The sequence below is a fragment of the Rhineura floridana genome, chromosome 4, assembly GCF_030035675.1.
Source record: "Rhineura floridana isolate rRhiFlo1 chromosome 4, rRhiFlo1.hap2, whole genome shotgun sequence".
NCBI classification, from domain to species: Eukaryota; Metazoa; Chordata; class Lepidosauria; order Squamata; family Rhineuridae; genus Rhineura; species Rhineura floridana.
In genome coordinates, this window is record NC_084483.1 from 116442687 (window position 1) to 116461279 (window position 18593).

Consider the following 18593-nt stretch of genomic DNA (forward strand, 5'->3'; position numbering starts at 1 on the left):
AGAAAAGGCGGGTCAGAGGAGACATGATAGAAGTGTATAAAATTATGCATGGCATTGAGAAAGTGGATAGAGAAAAGTTCTTCTCCCTCTCTCATAATACTAGAACTCGTGGACATTCAAAGAAGCTGAATGTTGGAAGATTCAGGACAGACAAAAGGAAGTACTTCTTTACTCAGCGCATAGTTAAACTATGGAATTTGCTCCCACAAGATGCAGTAATGGCCACCAGCTTGGACGGCTTTAAAAGAAGATTAGACCAATTCATGGAGGACAGGGCTATCAATGGCTACTAGCCGTGATGGCTGTGCTGTGCCACCCTAGTCAGAGGCAGCATGCTTCTGAAAACCAGTTGCCGGAAGCCTCAGGAGGGGAGAGTGTTCTTGCACTCGGGTCCTGCTTGCGGGCTTCCCCCAGGCACCTGGTTGGCCACTGTGAGAACAGGATGCTGGACTAGATGGGCCACTGGCCTGATCCAGCAGGCTCTTCTTATGTTCTTATCTTTTAGCTGAGGTGAGAGCATATCTTTGTCCTAGGCAGATGTTAATTGAGAAGAGACAAGAATCAAGGTAGGCTACCTGGAAATCTCTGCCTCAGTAACAGGAGAGGATGACCAAGTTGCACATGTAGCAGCATAATGGAAGGAGGAGAAGCCATCTTTTTAACCTCTTCAGCAATGTAGTGTCAGTTACCATGACCAGTTTTATAGGAGTCAGTGGTGACTGGATCTTGGACCTTGCACCCATGTTATGTCAGTATAAATTTTTGTTCTTCCTTAGCCTGAACTGTCTAACACAGTATTAAGTTTGTATATGCATTTGATATTTTTTATAGTCCTCTTATCCAGTAATCAGAAACCCAGTGGCCCTCTAGCTCCAGTTATCCCTGACTATTGGCCCTGCTGCCTGGGGCTGATGGGAGTTAGGATCCACCAACATCTGGTGGGCCAGAGGTTCCTGATCACTACTCTTCTTACCTGAAGATCTGCTGTTGTCCTGAGTACATCAGTATGGAGAACCACTTAGCAAATATGAATGACGAATAAAGTAAAAAATGAAATAATGAAAAAACTGTTTTGTTGGCAGAACGGACTCTCCTGCTGAGGTTGATTTAGTCTGTGAGATTGCTAAACAGTCTGGAGCTTCTGATGCTGTGCCTTGCAATCACTGGTCAGATGGGGGCAGAGGAGCTGTGGAATTGGCTCAGGCTGTAAAAAGAGCTGCTAATCAGCAGAGGAGTTTCAGATATCTATATGACCTGGAGGTAAGATTAAGTAATGTTACAACAACAAAAGGAAAAGATCTAGCAAATTTCTTTGTAGTGTGTACATGTTCTTTTATATTGCAAGTGGCAATTCAATCTGTATCTCTAGCAGTACACATTACTCCTGATAGGATCATATGTTTGTGTTTTTTGCCAAAATTATGTTTTAAACATGTCCAGCTCTTTTACTCTGTACATTTGAAAACCTATAGATCCTAATATATATAGTTGAAGTCAAACTTTGTTTTGAGCTGTACTCTGCTGTGACATCAAACCCAGGATCTGTTATGTATGCAACCCATAAGTGGAAGGGAAGTAGCTCAGTGGTAGAGCATCTGCTTTGCTTTCAGAAGATCCCAGGTTCAACCCCCAGCAACTCCCGGCAGGGCTGGAAAAGATTCCCTGCCTGAAACCCTGGATAGCTGCTGCCAGTCAGTGTAGCCAATACTGAACTAGATGGGCCAATGATCTGACCCAGTATAAAGCAGCTTCCTATGTTCCTGTGTTCTAACTCTTGTACTGTCATACAGCGCTGGCTACTACGATGTTTCTTACCTCAAATCTTTAATCCTTCTGGGAGCATCTGATGTTATAATATTCTTGAAGATGTTGCCTAGGGTTGGGGAAGGGGACATGAAGAGCGGATGAGTTCCTAGGTAGGAGTCTACTGGGAGATGCATATGCAAGCCATTTTTGTTTTTTAAGGAGGAGTGGATATTTTTTTAAAAAAGATTGAAATATGCAGTTGTCAAAAATTTATTTATTGTTTGATTTCTCCAAATCATTACCCTTTTAAGCTGTCAGGATTAAATTTAATTCCCTTTCCCCAAACACAGCAGTTGAACTTCCTTCCTTCCTTCCTTTCCATTATATTTGTGAGTATATAGCCCTAGTGCAATAAATGCTTGTATAGTGATATAAGCAAGTAAGTAAGCATCAAAATTAGTAATTAAATTTCTGGCATAGTTGAAATGTGGTGTGAAGAACCAACAGTACACTGATTTGAGTGAGTGAGAGAGATGCGAAATACATCATTTGTCAAGGGGCCAAAATACTAAGAAATAAGGTGAAGCTAAATATATACAAATAAATTGTGGTTTGGGGAATTACACAAGGGATTTTTGCAAAAATGCAGACAGGCGGCAAGAAACTTTGAGAAGACCACAGTGATGTTTACAATATTAAAAATGTTTCTCTTCACACAAGAGCCCATTTAAACTGTTTGACTCTATGTTGTTTATTATTTCTTTCCCATTGTTAGAGAGAGAGAGAGAGAGTTGCCCACAAAAGTAATCTGAACACTCTATGAAGCAATCTGTTTTTCATAAGATTTTTTTTGTATCAGTTGAAATACGTATGTCGAGCATCAACATACCGGTGCAGCATTTCTCTTTTCTTGAAGAACAAGTCATTAAGTTGAAGCAGAGAGCTATTACTCAAAACAAACTCATTCATTGGGCTGCATTCAACTAAGCAGGACCAGACTCACACAAATTAATGAACCTAAGTTAGTCATGTCTATTAATGGCAATGAGTCAGCTCTGAGTAGGACTCTGAGTATTGATACCACCCATTAGTAATAAGCTTAGATAACCAGGGTGGGGTAGCAGGACAAGTAGATGAGCAGTCCTGTACATCTCATTCCAAAACCTTCCAAGCTTAACACAGGGATTGGGAATTTCAAGTCTGGAGGCCAAATGTGGCCCTCCAAGCCTCTCTATCTGGCCCTCTGGAGTTTTCCTACATCAAACTCCTTTCTCAGTCACACACCCTCTCCCCACAACCCTCATTGGCCATTCTTGGTCTCTCTTTGAAAGGGTCTTGGGGATGGCTTAGACCCCTTATTTTTTTTGGAAGCAGGGTCCCAGCAGGATCCCTATGTCTCCAGCACCCTATGAGCCAATCAACATGAAAAGGGAGTGTATTAGCCACTGAGAAGACTCTCAGTGGTTTCCTTGCCTTTCCTGCTGATTGGAGCCCATCAAAGTGAATGAAGCGAGTCAGCTACTGAGAAAACTCTTCTCAGTAGCTAACTGTCAGGACCCCTCCCGTGGTCTCCGCCTGTCACGGTCCCACCTCAGGGTCCTGCTCTCAAAACAGTTCTCTCACCGGCCCTAGCGCAGATCTCTCAAGATCCCACTTCTAGGCACCACCACCTGACTCTGTAACAAACAATATAGCCTTGAGACTGTGCCTTAGTCTCCTCCTGGCCTATTGCTACATTGTGTCTGGGTGCACTTACAGGCCACAAGCCCCCTGTATCTTTGTGCCTATACAGTAGGGCCCCGCTTACTGGCGTTTCACTTTCCGGCGTTCTGCTAATGCGGCGGCTTTCAATTCCCCACTTTAAAGCCAGTTTTACATTTTTGCAGCATTTTGCGGCATTTTTGCGTGACGCTCCCATTCTCAATGGGTTCCGCTTTACGGCGATTTCCGCTTTACAGCGGCAGCCTGGAATGGAACCTGCTGTATAAGCGGGGCCCGCCTGTAAAGATTACAGCCCTGGGTTGTTTTGGATACCTTCTGATGTTACACTATCTCTTCACCGCTGCCACCATTGATACTGTTTCCCAACCTTAGTATATGCCCTGCCCACCCTTCTGGTCTGTGAAACCCAGCCAAGGATTAGGCATTTTGGTAAACCAAGAACTATTTATTTATTTACACAGGGAATAACAAGATTACTTAAAGGTTTAGTCAACATGTGTGTGGTTTCATAAGATGCGTTCTTTATATTTCTTAGTCATAGATAACCTGCCTCACTTCCCACCTATATCTAATCCACCCCTCCAAAAACCTCTCTCAGCACTCCAACCCTCTCACAACTGTCATCCTCCCATTTATACCTTCAGACACCCATTCAGCCAATCATCATACAACACTCATCAACATTCCAATCCATGTACTCCCCCCTCTCACTCAGTCTACTTACCACATATGCTCTAATAAACCCGCACTTACCATATCTACCGTATTACATTTACAGAGGCATCACACTAACACTCTCCCCTTTCATGCTTATTGGCTCCTAGGGATGTCTTTTGTTGTGGGAGAAGGCATTAACAAGAAGCTCATTCTCAACCCAGCAGCAAAAAGGGAGGGGGGCATGGCTGTGAGTAACATGAAGGAAACCTCCGCTTCTGAATTTGCCACTATACTACTGCTCTTTGAACGTTTTTGTCTGGCAGGAACGTGTCCTTGAACTCTGATAATATTTCTTGCTTCTCTGGATGGAGAACAGAGTGGTGTATGTCTGTGTGTAGAAAAGGTTGCCTGCTCCTAACTTCATTAATACAATCCTATGCAAGTCTACTCAGTGCAGTGTCATTGTTTTTAATGGAGCTTACTATCTTACTAGGTGTTATAGCAGAGGTGGGACAGCCAGGCCCAGAGGGGCCAAATGTGTCCCTCCAGCTCTCTGTCTGGCCCTTGGAATTCTCCTTAGGCAACACCCTCTCTCCCCAGGCCAGATCCCTCACTTGCCCTGCTTCACACCCTTCTTGAATGTGTTGCCTGGCTGCTCTGTGTCCTTGAACTCTGATAATGGCTCTTGTTTGGCTGGATGGAGGATAGAGATAGGTAGTGCTTTTGTTGTTGTTGTTGTTGGTATGCTCTGGAACAGCATACTGGCAAGTTTGCTCAGGCTGCTGCTGCTGTCTGCCAGCCAGTGCCGGGTGTCTCTTTCACCCTGTGCTGGGGCTTACTTTGAAAGAAAAAAAAAAGAGGTGGGGAGTGGAGGAAGGAGTGATGCCCAGGTTGCTGCTGCCTGCTGGCCTTCATCCCATGCTGGGGCTAGTTGGGGAGGGGGGAAATGGACAGGGAGCTGGACAGGGGGAGTGTGTCCCTGTTGGTTTTACTGGATCTCTCAGCTGCTTTCGATACCATTGACCATGGTATCCTTCTGGGCCGCCTCGCTGGGATGGGACTTGGAGGCATGGTAATACGGTGGCTCCGGTCCTTCCTAGAGGAACGAACCCAGAAGGTGGTTATGGGGGATTCCTGTTCGACCACTTGGCCATTGACCTATGGGGTCACACAGGGTTCAGTTCTGTCCCCCATGTTATTTAATATCTACATGAAACCGCTGGGAGAGGTTATACGGAGTTTTGGGGTTCGGTGCCACCAATATGCAGATGACACCCAACTCTATCTCTCCTTTCCACCTGATGAAACCAAGGAAGCCGTCCAGGTTCTCAACCGATGCCTGGTATCAGTGATGGACTGGATGGGAGCGAACAAGCTGAGATTAAATCCTGACAAGACAGAGATGCTCCTCGTCAGTCGGAAGGTGGATCAGGGAATAGGGATTCAACTTGTGCTGGATGGGGTTACACTCCTCCTGAAATCACAGGTTCGCAGTTTGGGAGTGCTCCTGGACTCGGCTCTGACCCTGGAGGCACAGGTCTCTGCTGTGTCTGGGAGTGCTTTCGCTCAATTAAGATTGGTGCGCCAACTGTGCCCGTTCCTTGATCAGTCAGACTTGACCACGGTGACACATGCCTTAGTTACATCCCGATTAGACTACTGTAACGCGCTCTATGTGGGGCTGCCCTTGAAGACTGCTCGGAAACTGAAATTGGTACAAAGAGCTGCAGCCAGGATGCTAACTGGGGTGGGATATAGAGAACATACAACCCCTCTGCTGTATCAGCTCCACTGGTTGCCCATTTGTTTCCGGGCACAATTCAAGGTGCTGGTTTTGACCTATAAAGCCTTATACGGCTTAGGTCCAGGCTATCTGTCAGAGCGCCTCTCCCTCTATGAACCTGCTCGGACTAAGATCCTCCAGCAAGACCCTTCTCATTACCCCTTCTTTCCTGCAAGTTCATCTTGCAGAGACACAGAATAGGGCTTTTTCGGTGGCCGCCCCTGGACTGTGGAATTCTCTCCCTAGTGAGGTTCGGTTCGCTTCCTCATTATCGATTTTTCGTGCACAGGTGAAGACTGTTCTATTTAGACGGGCTTTTAACTAATGTAGTTAGTTTTAACTTATGTTTATTTAATTTATTTTTAAATTGTTTAAAATGAATATCATGTTTATTAATCATTTCTGGTTTTTAATGTAAGCCGCCCTGAGTTCTTCGGAAAAAGAGCGGGGTATAAACTTTTTAAATAAATAAATAAATAAAATGGCTCGGGAGGAGCAGTGGTGATATTCCCAGGTAGCAACAGGTGCCTTCTTTGCCCCATGCTATGATGTCAGGAATAAGTGTTATGACTGGGTGCTCCTTCCTCTTGCTCTGGCTTTGGTGCTTCGCTCCTGCCTTATATAAAGCCACACATCCAAACCAGGGAACTCTGGCTTAATCTCAGTTAACTAATCAGGATACTAGGCAAGCCTACCCAGACACATAGATGCTGATGTGTTTAATTTTTTTTTTAAGTTAGTAGTGGTTTTAATTGTTTTAAACATGTTTTAATTGTTTTTAACTGTTTTTGATTATTTTAATGTTTTTTGTAAACTGCTTAGAGGTCTTTACATTCAAGCGATATATACATTTTGTTAAATAAACAAATGTTAAGTTAGGAAATTATTTATTTATTTATTCTTTATATTACAATACATTGAAAGAATGTAACCGATACATACAAAATACAAAATTAATAAGGTAGCAAGAATTATTCACCATATCTATCCATATAGCTTTTGAGTTATTAAAACTGAACTATAATTACAGTGTCTAATATGGTATTGTATAAAAAAGACAAAGAGAAAAAGTTTAGGATCTGATGTTATTGGAGTGATAGATACATGTTTGTTTCTGTGATATGAGGATATTCTTTTGTGCTTGTGAACGGAAGTTTTGTTCTTTTAGGGCAGGGTAGCCAATATGGTGCCTTACATATGTTGTTGGACCACAGCATCTATCATTCCTTACCGTTGGCCATGCTGGCTGGGATTGATGGGAGTTGTAGACCAACATGAGGAGGGTAACATATTGGCTACCTCTGCTATAGGGGTTGCTTAGTGTTGGTCACAGTGGAGAGACTAATAAAGCTTTTTTGCTCCTTTGCAACAGCCCTTTTCAAATCATATTAATTTGCAGCACAGGCCACCCTGCTTCCTCCCCCTCCAAGGACTCACATCTGTCAGCATTGCACTTGAAAGCATTCATAAATACAGTGGAGTGTATGATAACCCCCCATGTGAATTCCTTTCAAACAAAATCTGGATGTCCTTTTGCCTGAATTATTTTTTGTTAATGATGAGTGTGAAAGCTAGCTTTGTCCCTTTCTTATTTGCACACTCCACCCACCCCACGTGACAGCATGGCACTTTTAATATTTGTTTTTATTAAATATTTTCCATCCCTTTCATGTTCTCAAACACGGGGTGGGAAATGGCTGCATGTTGGGAAGATGAAAATAAATCTCATATGACCACAGATGGAGGTGTAGATTCACGTAACAGTTTAAGTTTAATTGACCGTTTTCTTCCTTGCATTAATCAGCCAAATCTGTCCTACACCATTGTAGCTAAGGAGGGTGCTTTGAGTGTAGGACTTGCCCTCTTGTCATCCACATAACGTGGAATCAAAAGAGAAAGCTGAAATTACAAACATAAAACAGATTTATGAAAGGGTGATGAGAAAGTAACAAGAAAAAGAAATGAAAGATGAAATGTGCAGAGTCAGCTGCTATTTTAGCACCATGCCATATCCAGAGCACCTTGAACTATACATTTTGTCTTGGCTGTGTTCCTCACAACAGATTTGAGGAAGATAAAGATGGCTTCATTTAGCTGATGGTTGATTATTTATTATTTCTCCCAGTTTGTGTGTAGAAATGAGGAAGTAATGATCCTCAAGCTCAAGTCTATTATATTTTTTTTCAAAAAAAGGATTGTCATATTATTAATAACAAATCAAAAGATTTGTTCTTATGATGTTAAAAGATTAAAAACAACACAGTAGGCTTATTATCTTAAATCAGCCTTTCCCAACTAATGGGCCACCAGGTGTTGCTGGGCCACAACTCCCATCAGCCTCAGCCAGCATTGCCAATGGTCAGGAAAGATGGGAATTGTGGTCCAACAACATCTAGTGGCCCACTAGTTGGGAAAGGCTGTCTTAAATCATTCTTTTAATTTGGAAGCATTCGCATGCGCTTGACAGCAGGTCCCATTATGGGGCTAGTCAGATGTTGCTCCCCATACACGCTTCTGCCCAGGCTTCCTTGTCTCTTTCTTGTTCCCTTTATGAAGCATAAAAGATAAAAGCTGAGTCGAGATCTTTCTGTAACTGGAACACACAATGTCTTTTCATTTTGCACACATGGTGAGAATGGAAGAGGAGCGGGAAGGAAGCATGAGGCATGTAGAGGTATGTGTGGCGGGGGGATAACATCCAAGCTGCCATTGTGGGTTAACAGGATGTGGGCTGAGTGACTGATTCACCATGTGCCCGACTCCTGATTTTTTTCAGTTTGTGCTGCCCTTTTACCACACGATGATTGACTAACTCTCTAAACCCCTTGCCTTTATTGTCATGTAAATCTGCAATCCCCCTCTAGAATGCACACCTTAACGTGGTGAGGGGGTTTGAGAGTGTTGACGAAGCTAAGAGCAATGCTGTCAAGAGTCTAGACCAAGAGGATAGACTCCTAGCAGGGGCATCCAAGGTGGAATGGTCAACGCTGAGACACCAGACTAAGATGCATCCAAACTCAGAGGAAGGCAGTGGTAAACCACCTCTGAATATCTCTTACCACGAAAACCCTATGAACAGAGTATCCAAAATGCAACACGAGATAGTGCTGGAAGATGAGAACCCCCCAGGTCAGAAGGCACTCAACAAGCTACTGGGGAAGAACAAAGGACAAATATGAGTAGCGCTGTGACTAATGACGCAGCTCGGTCAAAGCCGAAAGGAAGCCCAGAGGCTGATGCGCACAGATGCGAAAGGAGAGTCCGGAGTTGTACAACGCACACAATAGGGACATGGAATGTGAGAAGCATGAACCAGGGAAAGTTAGAAATTGTCAAGAAAGAAATGGAACGTATCAACATTACAATACTTGGCGTGAATGAATTAAAATGGATGGAAATGGGACATTTTCAATCAGGCAACTACAAAATATATTATGCAGTAAATGATAAATTAAGAAGAAACGGGGAGATTAAACAGGAAACCTATCAATATAACCATCATCCAAGTCTATGCTCCGACGGCAAACACAGAAAAAGGAATTGGAGAGATTTTATGCAGAAGTACAGGAAGAAATTGATCACACACCAAAACAAGATGTTCTGATAATGGGGGACTGGAATGCAAAAGTAGGGAACAGAGAAGAATTAGGAATTGTGGGGAAATGAGTCCTAGGAGACAGAAATGAAGCAGGAGAAAGACTTATTGAATTCTATGAAGCCAATAATTTGTTTGTTGTAAACACATTTTTTGAGCAACCAAAAAGACAACTGTACACGTGGACATCACCAAATGGGCAATATAGGAATCAAATTGATTATAAAATTGGTAACAGAAGATGGAGAAGTTCTATACTTTCTGCAAAAACAAGACCAGAAGCAGACTGCTGTACAGATCATGAACTGGTAATATCGAAAATCAGAGTAAAGCTAAAGAAGAACAGCAAAGCAATCATAATGCCAAAATACAATTTAAATAACATCCCAGAAGAATATAAAGATCAAATAAGGAACAGGTTTGAGGCTTTAAACTTAGTTAATAGAGAACCAGAAGAACTATGGAATGAAGTCAGAGACGTTATCAGGGAAGAATGCAAAAAGACAATACCTCTAGTTAAAAAAACAGGAAGACCTCAATGGATGACTGATGAAACTCTTAAAATGGTTAAAGAGAGAAGGAAAGCAAAAGCAAAAGGAGATAGAAACACAGTTAGAACCCTAAATGCAACAATACAGCAACTAGTACGTAGGGACAAAGAGAACTATTACAATAGTTACTGTATAGAAATAGAAGAGGACAGCAAAAAGGGTAGAACAAGAGCCCTATTCCAAAAGATTAGAGAAATGAAAGGCAAATTTAAACCAAGAGTAGGGATGCTGAATAATCAATGGGAACACACTGACTGACCGAGATGAAATAAAAGGAATATGGAAGCAATACACTGAAGAACTCTATAAAAGAGATGCCAGGATGACAGATTTATTCACAGAGGAACCGTATGATGAAGAACCTGAAATTTTAGAATGCAAGGTGAAAGCTGCTCTTAAAATACTTGGAAGAAACAAATCACCAGGAATAGATGGCATACCAATAGAGTTGCTACAAGCTATTGAGACTGAATCTGTCCAAATTTTGACAAAAATCTCAAGAAATATGGAAAACTAAACAATGGCCCCCAGACTGGAAGCGTTCCATATACATCCCAATTCCAAAGAAAGGGCATCCAAGGGAATGCAGTAATTATCGAACTATTGCCTTAATATCCCATGCAAGTAAAGTAATGCTCCAGATTCTACAACAAAGGCTCTTATCATATATGGAGCGAGAAATGCCAGATGTCCAAGCTGGATTTAGAAAGGGAAGAGGTACCAGAGATCACATCGCAAACATACGTTGGATAATGGAACGGAGCAAGGAATTTCAGAAGAAAATTACCCTGTGCTTTATAGATTACAGCAAAGCCTTTGACTGTGTAGATCATGAAAAACAATGAAATGCTTTCAAAGAAATGGGGGTGCCACAGCATCTGATTGTCCTGATGCGCAACCTATAGTCTGCACAAGAGGCTACTGTAAGGACAGAATATGGAGAAACTGACTGGTTCCCCATTAGAAAGGGTGTGAGACAGGGGTGTATTTTATCACCCTATTTATTTAATCTATACGCAGAACATATCATACGGAAAGCAGGATTGGACCAAGATGAAGGAGGTGTGAAAACTGGAGGGAGAAATATCAATAATTTAAGATATGCGGACGATACCATACTACTAACAGAAACCAGTAATGATTTGAAACAAATGCTGATGAAAGTTTAAGAGGAAAGCAGAAAAGCAAGAGTACAACTGAACATCAAGAAGAATAAAGTAATGACAACAGAAGATTTATGTAACGTTATAGTTGACAATGAGGACATTGAACTTGTCAAGGATTACCACGGCACAGTCCTTAACCAAAATGGAGACAATAGTCAAGAAATCAGAAGAAGGCTAGGACTGGGGAGGGCAGCTGTGAGAGAACTAGAAAAGGTCCTCAAATGCAAAGATGTATCATTGAACTCTAAAGTCAGGATCACTCAGACCATGGTATTTCCGATCTCTATGTATGGATGTGAAAGTTGGACAGTGAAAAAAGCGGGTAAGAAAAAAATCAACTCATTTGAAATGTGGTGCTGGAGGAGAGCTTTGCGCATACCATGGGCTGTGAAAAAGAAAAATAATTGGGTGTTAGAACAAATTAAACCAGAACTATCACTAGAAGTTAAAACGATGAAACTGAAGTTATCATACTTTGGACACATAATGTGAAGACATGATTCATTAGAAAAGACAATAATGCTGGGAGGAACAGAAGGGAGTAGAAAAAGAGGAAGGCCAAACAGGAGATGGATTGATTGCATAAAAGAAGCCACAGACCTGAACTTACAAGATCTGAACAGGGAGGTTCATGACAGATGCTCTTGGAGGTCGCTGATTCATAGGGTTGCCATAAGTCACAGTCGACTTGGAGGCACATTTGTTGTTATGTACCTTCAAGTCGATTATACATCACCACTCATCCAAACTGTTTCTCCTCACCATTCATTTCACTTTCTTCAGAATAGGACTCAGTCTGACCTGCTACTAATGCTCTTGGAAAGTATAAGAAGCAGTAGAGAATGGAGTATCTTTTAAGTATTTGAAAGTAGGTGTTGTATATTAATTTAGAATGTGAGCTGCAAGCGAGGAAGTGCCCACTACACCCACAAACTCATTAATGTGGTCTTAGACAAACCACCTTTCTCTCAGTCTTACAACTGCAATATGAAGATTATATTCACATTGACCTACTTTACAGGGCTGTTGTAAAGATTACAGGTAATTTGTGTACAAAGTAGTTTGAAGACTTGAAATAGCCTTTCTAAATGCTAAGCATTTTTCAGTAGGAATGGAGGGTTTAAGGCAGGAGTGACCAACTTCTCGGAGTCCGTTTTGCTGTCTAGAGAGTGGGCTGAAGCATACTTTGTTTCAAATAAATTACAACCTCACAAGTGGTGCAAGCTCCTTAATGGACTTACCACCATCCAGTTGTGAGGTCTTCACAAAAGTTGCACACATGCACTTAGATATGGTATTACTTGCAAGTATTATGTCCAGCAGTGATTGCTACAGGGGTGAGACTGCTGGGACCATCAAGGGGTGAACTTGTCCACCTGCCTTGCCCCCTCACCCCTTCTCTTAGTGACATTTTTCTGGGGACTGTCCTTTACCAGGAAGATGAGTGCTTTTGGGTTTTAGCTGTTGTTGTTTTTTAGAAATGCTAGGATTTTGTTGTCTTGATTTTTTGTAAATTGTATTGTTTTTATTTGCATTTTGTATTTGTGTTTTTCTATTTGTGTGTAAGCCACCTTAGGGGCCGTTTGGGTCAAAAGGCGGCCTAGAAATAAACCATAACATAACAGTGACACAAACCTTACACGCACTAAACCTTTTTAGTGACAGGTCTCTCTTTCTTACATATTGAAATAACTCTTTTCTTCCTCTTTTGAGCTACTCTTTAACCATAGTTTTGTAAAGACTGTAAGCAAAGCCAGATAAAATTGACTTGTGGCCCAAATTTGGCCAATAGTCAAGTTTACCTGGTTTTAAGGTAAAGGTGATCTTTTAAGGGATAAGCTTGTCTTTGTATGCTCTTTCTCCCTACCCCCCAAAGAATTTCTCTTAAATTGACAAAATTGCAGCTGATATTTTTAACATAGGCTTTCGCTGTATATGTTACTGTCACTTTTTGCAGTTATTGCTAAGGATGTAATCAAGGGGTGAATTCTGCACCTAGTTTAAATGACTGGAAGTTTTGAATGAGCCCATTTCTACACTCTTGTATACATATGGGAAGAAGTGCATAAGTTAGATTGTTCTTAAACTATTCATTTCAGTTAGGCTACGTGCTTCATAGTAAAACTGGAAGGGTTCTGTTATTTCTCAGAGTAGTACCAGAGCTACTGAGACACAGGCAAGTATGCATGTAATTTGACCCTTATAGTACCTCATGTCATGTTCAATATAAACTTACACTGACTGTTTCATAGTATAATTTGCATTAAACATTTCCACTGGAAGAAATTCCCTGGTATTGTGCTACAAATAAATGTATGCAACACTTGAAACCACACCACCGTTTCCTAAATTAAGGGATTAATAGTGAAAATGTCTGTTGTTCTTCATCTGCCATCTGTTTTAAGCATGCAGAACTTGTATCAAACCACACTGAGAGATATGGACAATTCTCACTTTGAGACTTTTCCAGGTTTAGTGTTTGGCCATTCAATGACAGGGGTGAGGTGGGGGTGGAGAGTGTATTAAAATATATGCTGTTGATTCAATTGTCCAGCTACTTTGAATATATACAGTGCAGTCCTTATGTACTGAGCGCACAATATAAGCAGTAGCCTTTGAGTTGCCCAGCTAATGCTTACCGGGTTTTGTATGTGTCTTGTATAAAGCAGCTCTTTGTGACAAGGCAGAATTCCTAATGGATGTAGAGACTATTGTACTCATGTCATATCACCATAGTAAATTCTAGATTGCATCTAGATAGCAGGTTTCTCCTAGGTCCCCAGGCTGATGACATAACTAGGACATCACAAAACGTCCCAGGACAGGACAGGTACTTTTCCTTCAGGGATACCCGTCCACTCACTACAGGAAGTCAACATTCAGTTTGCATTGATTTCATTCTAGTCACTATAATCTGTGTAAACAGATCAGGAAGGGGGAGAACAGGACACTAATGGCCGAATTGTTTTCCACCTCTGGCCTGCAGTATACCTGATCCCTAAGGACTCCACACAGTCCATCTTCACCATAAATATCAAGGGAGTTGCATCATGCCATTAGTGTGGGTATAAGCACCAGTATCCCCGGGTGCACATTCAGCAAAGCTGAACTGAATGCTGTAGCATCTTTTGAGTAGTGTCATGTGAAAGATAGACAGTTTTGCACCGTGCTTTTTGGGGTTTTTTAGGAAACAACATACTGAATCATAGTAATTTTTTGGTTTTAAAATTTTCATTTAAGATACTAAATATGTTTTTTTTATTGTACCAAAGTTGGCTGTGGATTTGTCTAGTTACAGCATCTTGCAAGTGAGGTAGACCAGGTCAACCCAACATGCAGCCAATGCTTAACTCCTGTCCTTTACTATGGAATATGGCTGCTGTAGGTTTGTGTTCATCTCTGCTGTTGTTGTGGGCCTGAACGGCTTCTAGGGTGCTGCATAAGGGAGGTGAAAAGGACGCTGCCAGCCTGGTTCAAGTTATGGTACGTCCTACTTTCACTCTCGCAGAAGAGTTCAGAGGCTTAGTCCATATCTGATAAGCTGCTGTGCTTCTCCCAATTTTCAGTCGTTGGGGTACCTTCACACATCATGATGCTGCCTCTGGGTTAGCTCAGTGCAGACAATCCCCTTTTCTGGCCCATAGTTCTAGTGGGCTTCTTAGGGAAGGAAATGCAGTGTATTAACATTGTAAGCAAATAAATGTTGAAATTCACAATGGACAAAAAATTATACTGTGATAGAAAGTGTTAGTCTTGTTTTACATTTTTTAGTTGTGAATTTTGCGCAACTGATCACCATGTATCCTGAATGTACAAATCATAATCCCCTCTCCCAAATTGCCTGGGCTGGGGCCAAATCAAGAACAGTTTTGTAGCATTTATTAATTGTAGTTACCTTCTGGATCTCTTAATTCTGAAATGCTTTCCTCAAGCAAAACAACTGTAAAACCTCAGTACTAGCATATTTGTGATTTAATATGCAGACATAACTGAAAGAAACAAGAGGTTTGGATACTTAAATGTTTGCATATAACTCAGAGGATACATAAAGCTTTTCTTATGACAAAGATTGTAAAATACCATAATTTCCGAGCAGAATTAAAGTAGGGGGCATTGTGAAATGATTCCACTGTGTTAGTTAGAATTGTACCACATAGTTGATAATTTTGTTTAAAAACTGATGATGACTGTCTCTTTAAAAACAAAATGCAAGGAGAATTGTCCATGTGTTTATGTGGACATTAAATGTAATATCACTTTTTATCAGTATAGTCTGATTCCAATTACTGGGTCATATATTCAGTAACATTTTGTTTTGTTTTAAGCGAATTGGTCCATCACACACTGTAGCTTATTATTTTTATTTAGAGGTAGTTTATGAATTGTACTAAAACAAGCTCTCTTTGTACCATTTCAGTCATTTTAAATAATCCAAAAGGGCTCTCATAACAATGTGATTCATACATTAATGTTTGAAGGCCAAGGGGATTGTAGATTAGCATTTTCTTTTGCAGTGTCACTATTATACTGAGGTTATTCTGTTTTAACATGTATATCAAAACTGTGTACCACTGAATTTTGATACATGTATGAATTACACAAATGAAACAATTTGTACACATTTATTTATTTTTGCTTTTTAAAAATCTCTTAATCACTTGGGAAAGCAAAGAGCAATTCAGTGGTTCCCCCACCCACCACTGTGAATGCTGCTGAACTTCTGTAACCTCAGCAGGCTTTACTCACATGCTCTTCAAGACCTATTTTTTATGTACAATTAGAAACTTGCTTATTTTAAAATAAAACCTGAGTTTCAGGATGTCTAGTTCCAAATGATGTGCTTATAGAATACACATAGGTCTGACTATGGAACTCTCTTCTCTTGGAAACGTGCCTGAACAGCAAAAGCATTTCTTAAGCTGTATTTGGCATCAAATATTTCCATGGTAAAAAAGACTTTGCATCCCCAAATGCACTGGGATTGGACTAGTTCATAATTTTTCAGTGTACATTTGATAGTTGCCTTTGCATCAACACTAGATCAAGCCCTAGCAAGCTCTTACTTCTCCTCTTGCTTGGGTGCTTGAATCTGTATCTCTCCTTCCCTCTGAGTTGGCTTCTAGAAATTAGGATGGATCTTAAGTTTTTTTTGGGGGGGAGTGGACTCCATAAGCTTTAAGAGTTTCCACATTCAGTTATTTATGTGGCAGACAGGGACACATGGACAGGAAAAATGTTTGTGCAGGAACTAACCCTTCTCCCATCCATACCAGTGCAGCTCTCCTTTAGTAGAGTTACAGATCTTATTTCTTATTAGGTCATCTGTTGGAACCGTTGTATATGAATGAAATATAGTTCCATCAGTGGAAACAGCAGGTATATGTGGAAGCTACTGATAGACTTGCGGAAAAGCGTGTTTAAGTTTGTTATAAGAATTTATGCTTTGGGCTACACTGGCAGAATTTTGTAAAAACAGACCCCCACTAATAATACATTCTTTGATCACTTGCCCCATTCCACACCATTTTCAAGACTTGTGTTGTGCAGACGAGTTATGGTTTGAATAGAATGATTTAGACCAAAAATAACCAACTTTTGAACTCTGCACAGTCCTTCAACTTTCCAGATTGTGCATGAGATAGTAACAAGTGAGATCGGAAATGTTGCAGTGTGGTGTGTTCTTGGCTGAATGCCAGCCAGCCAGCTGTGCCTTCTTTCAGGATGCTGCATTCCATTCTCCCCCTGACTCAGTTTTGTTTTTCCTCCCCCCAACAGTGAGTCAGCATTCTGTGCCCACTAAGCATGATTAGTCCACATTGAGTTGTTTGGTGATTCCCCATACATGTAACTTAGAGGGTTTTTTTCCTAATGAACTTTTGTAGTTCTGCAAACTTTGGTATTCCCCCAAGCCTGCTCTTATGCATGGATGGTGCTAGTTTGGCTACATAAGCATGCCCATGTGAATAATGGATCTGCTGCATTCTCCCGAATGAAGCGTAGAGTGTTCAAGGATTGGGATATTCGCAGGGAGACCAAAATGCTTATTTACAAAGCCATTGTACTACCGACCTTACTGTATGCCTGTGAAACATGGACCATCTATAAACGCCACTCCCAACTTCTTCAAAGATTCCACCAACGCTGCCTCCGGAAAATTCTGCAAATTACTTGGGAAGACAGATGGACTAATGTTAGCGTTTTGGAAGAAGAAAAGACTACCAGTGTTGAAACAATGATCCTTCAACATCAACTTCGCTGGATCTGCCATGTTGTTCGAATGCCTGATCACAGTCTTCCAAAGCAGCAACTTTACTCCCAACTTAAGGATGGAAAATGGAATGTTGGTGGACAGCAAAAGAGGGTTAAATATGTTCTTAATACTAAACTAAAAAAAATGTAATATGAATGTCGACAACTGGAAAGCCTTGGCCCATGAACATCCCAAATGGAAGTCGGCTATTATCAAAGGTGCTGTGGACTTTGAAGAAGCACGAATACAGGGTGAACGGGACAAATGAGCTAAGCGGAAGGCACATCAAACAAATCCTCATTGCGACCATCTTCCATCTGGAAACCTATGTCCTCACTGTGGGAGGCTGTGTGGATCCAAAACTGGCCTCCACAGTCACTCACGGACCCACTGTTAAAGACCTTATCTTGGAAGACAATCTTACTCGGCCACGAGTGATCGCCAATGAATGAATGAATAAAATAAAATGTTTTTGCAAAGTAGACAGTGAAGCAGCAGGGAACTCTGAACTCCAGGCAGGACCTTGTTGGGGAAAAAACGGGAATGTTTTCCTTTGTTATAACTTCTAGTTGTTGGCTGTATCCAGAGTGTAATCAAAAGTTACATTAACAAGGATGTTTTGCATTTTTTCCTCTTTGTTTGCAATGATGGCTGACATGGAAGTATTGCAACAAGAGTCACAATTTTATGATGGCAAACTCTGCCTGCTAAAATACTTTCCCTGCTTCCAGATTGTCAGAAATTACATCCAAGACATTCACTGAGATATTCTCTCAGACATTTGTTATATAAAACACCTGAAATCAAGCATGTGGCATTATCTTATCCAGTTTAACCACAATAGTTAAGCATGTAACTTGTTAAAAAATACCTAAAGGTATGGATTTCATTAAGCACATTTCCTATAGTTACCATGTAAAGAGCAAAGCTTAGACATATCAGTTCTAGTTTGTTCTCTGAGCTGTAAAGCTTTCTCATAGTTGTCTTTGTGCTGCTAATTATTTGTTGTGATCTCCACTGACATATTTTAAATTTCCAAGTTAGATTTGTAAAATCAGAACAAAGCAGGGACACTTTTCTGGTGTAGAAAGAATTACAATTGTCCTATTTGGGTCTGTGCTAA

The 18593-nt window shown here is 41.0% G+C and overlaps 1 protein-coding gene across 1 annotated transcript in view; it reads left to right on the top strand.

The window, feature by feature from the left end:
• MTHFD1L (methylenetetrahydrofolate dehydrogenase (NADP+ dependent) 1 like) overlaps positions 1-18593 on the top strand; it is a 202261-nt gene that overhangs the window by 125132 nt on the left and 58536 nt on the right. The window contains exon 24 of the mRNA XM_061624122.1: positions 1083-1260. Coding sequence (XP_061480106.1) covers positions 1083-1260 — 178 coding nt within the window. The remainder of the gene's footprint in view (positions 1-1082; positions 1261-18593) is intronic.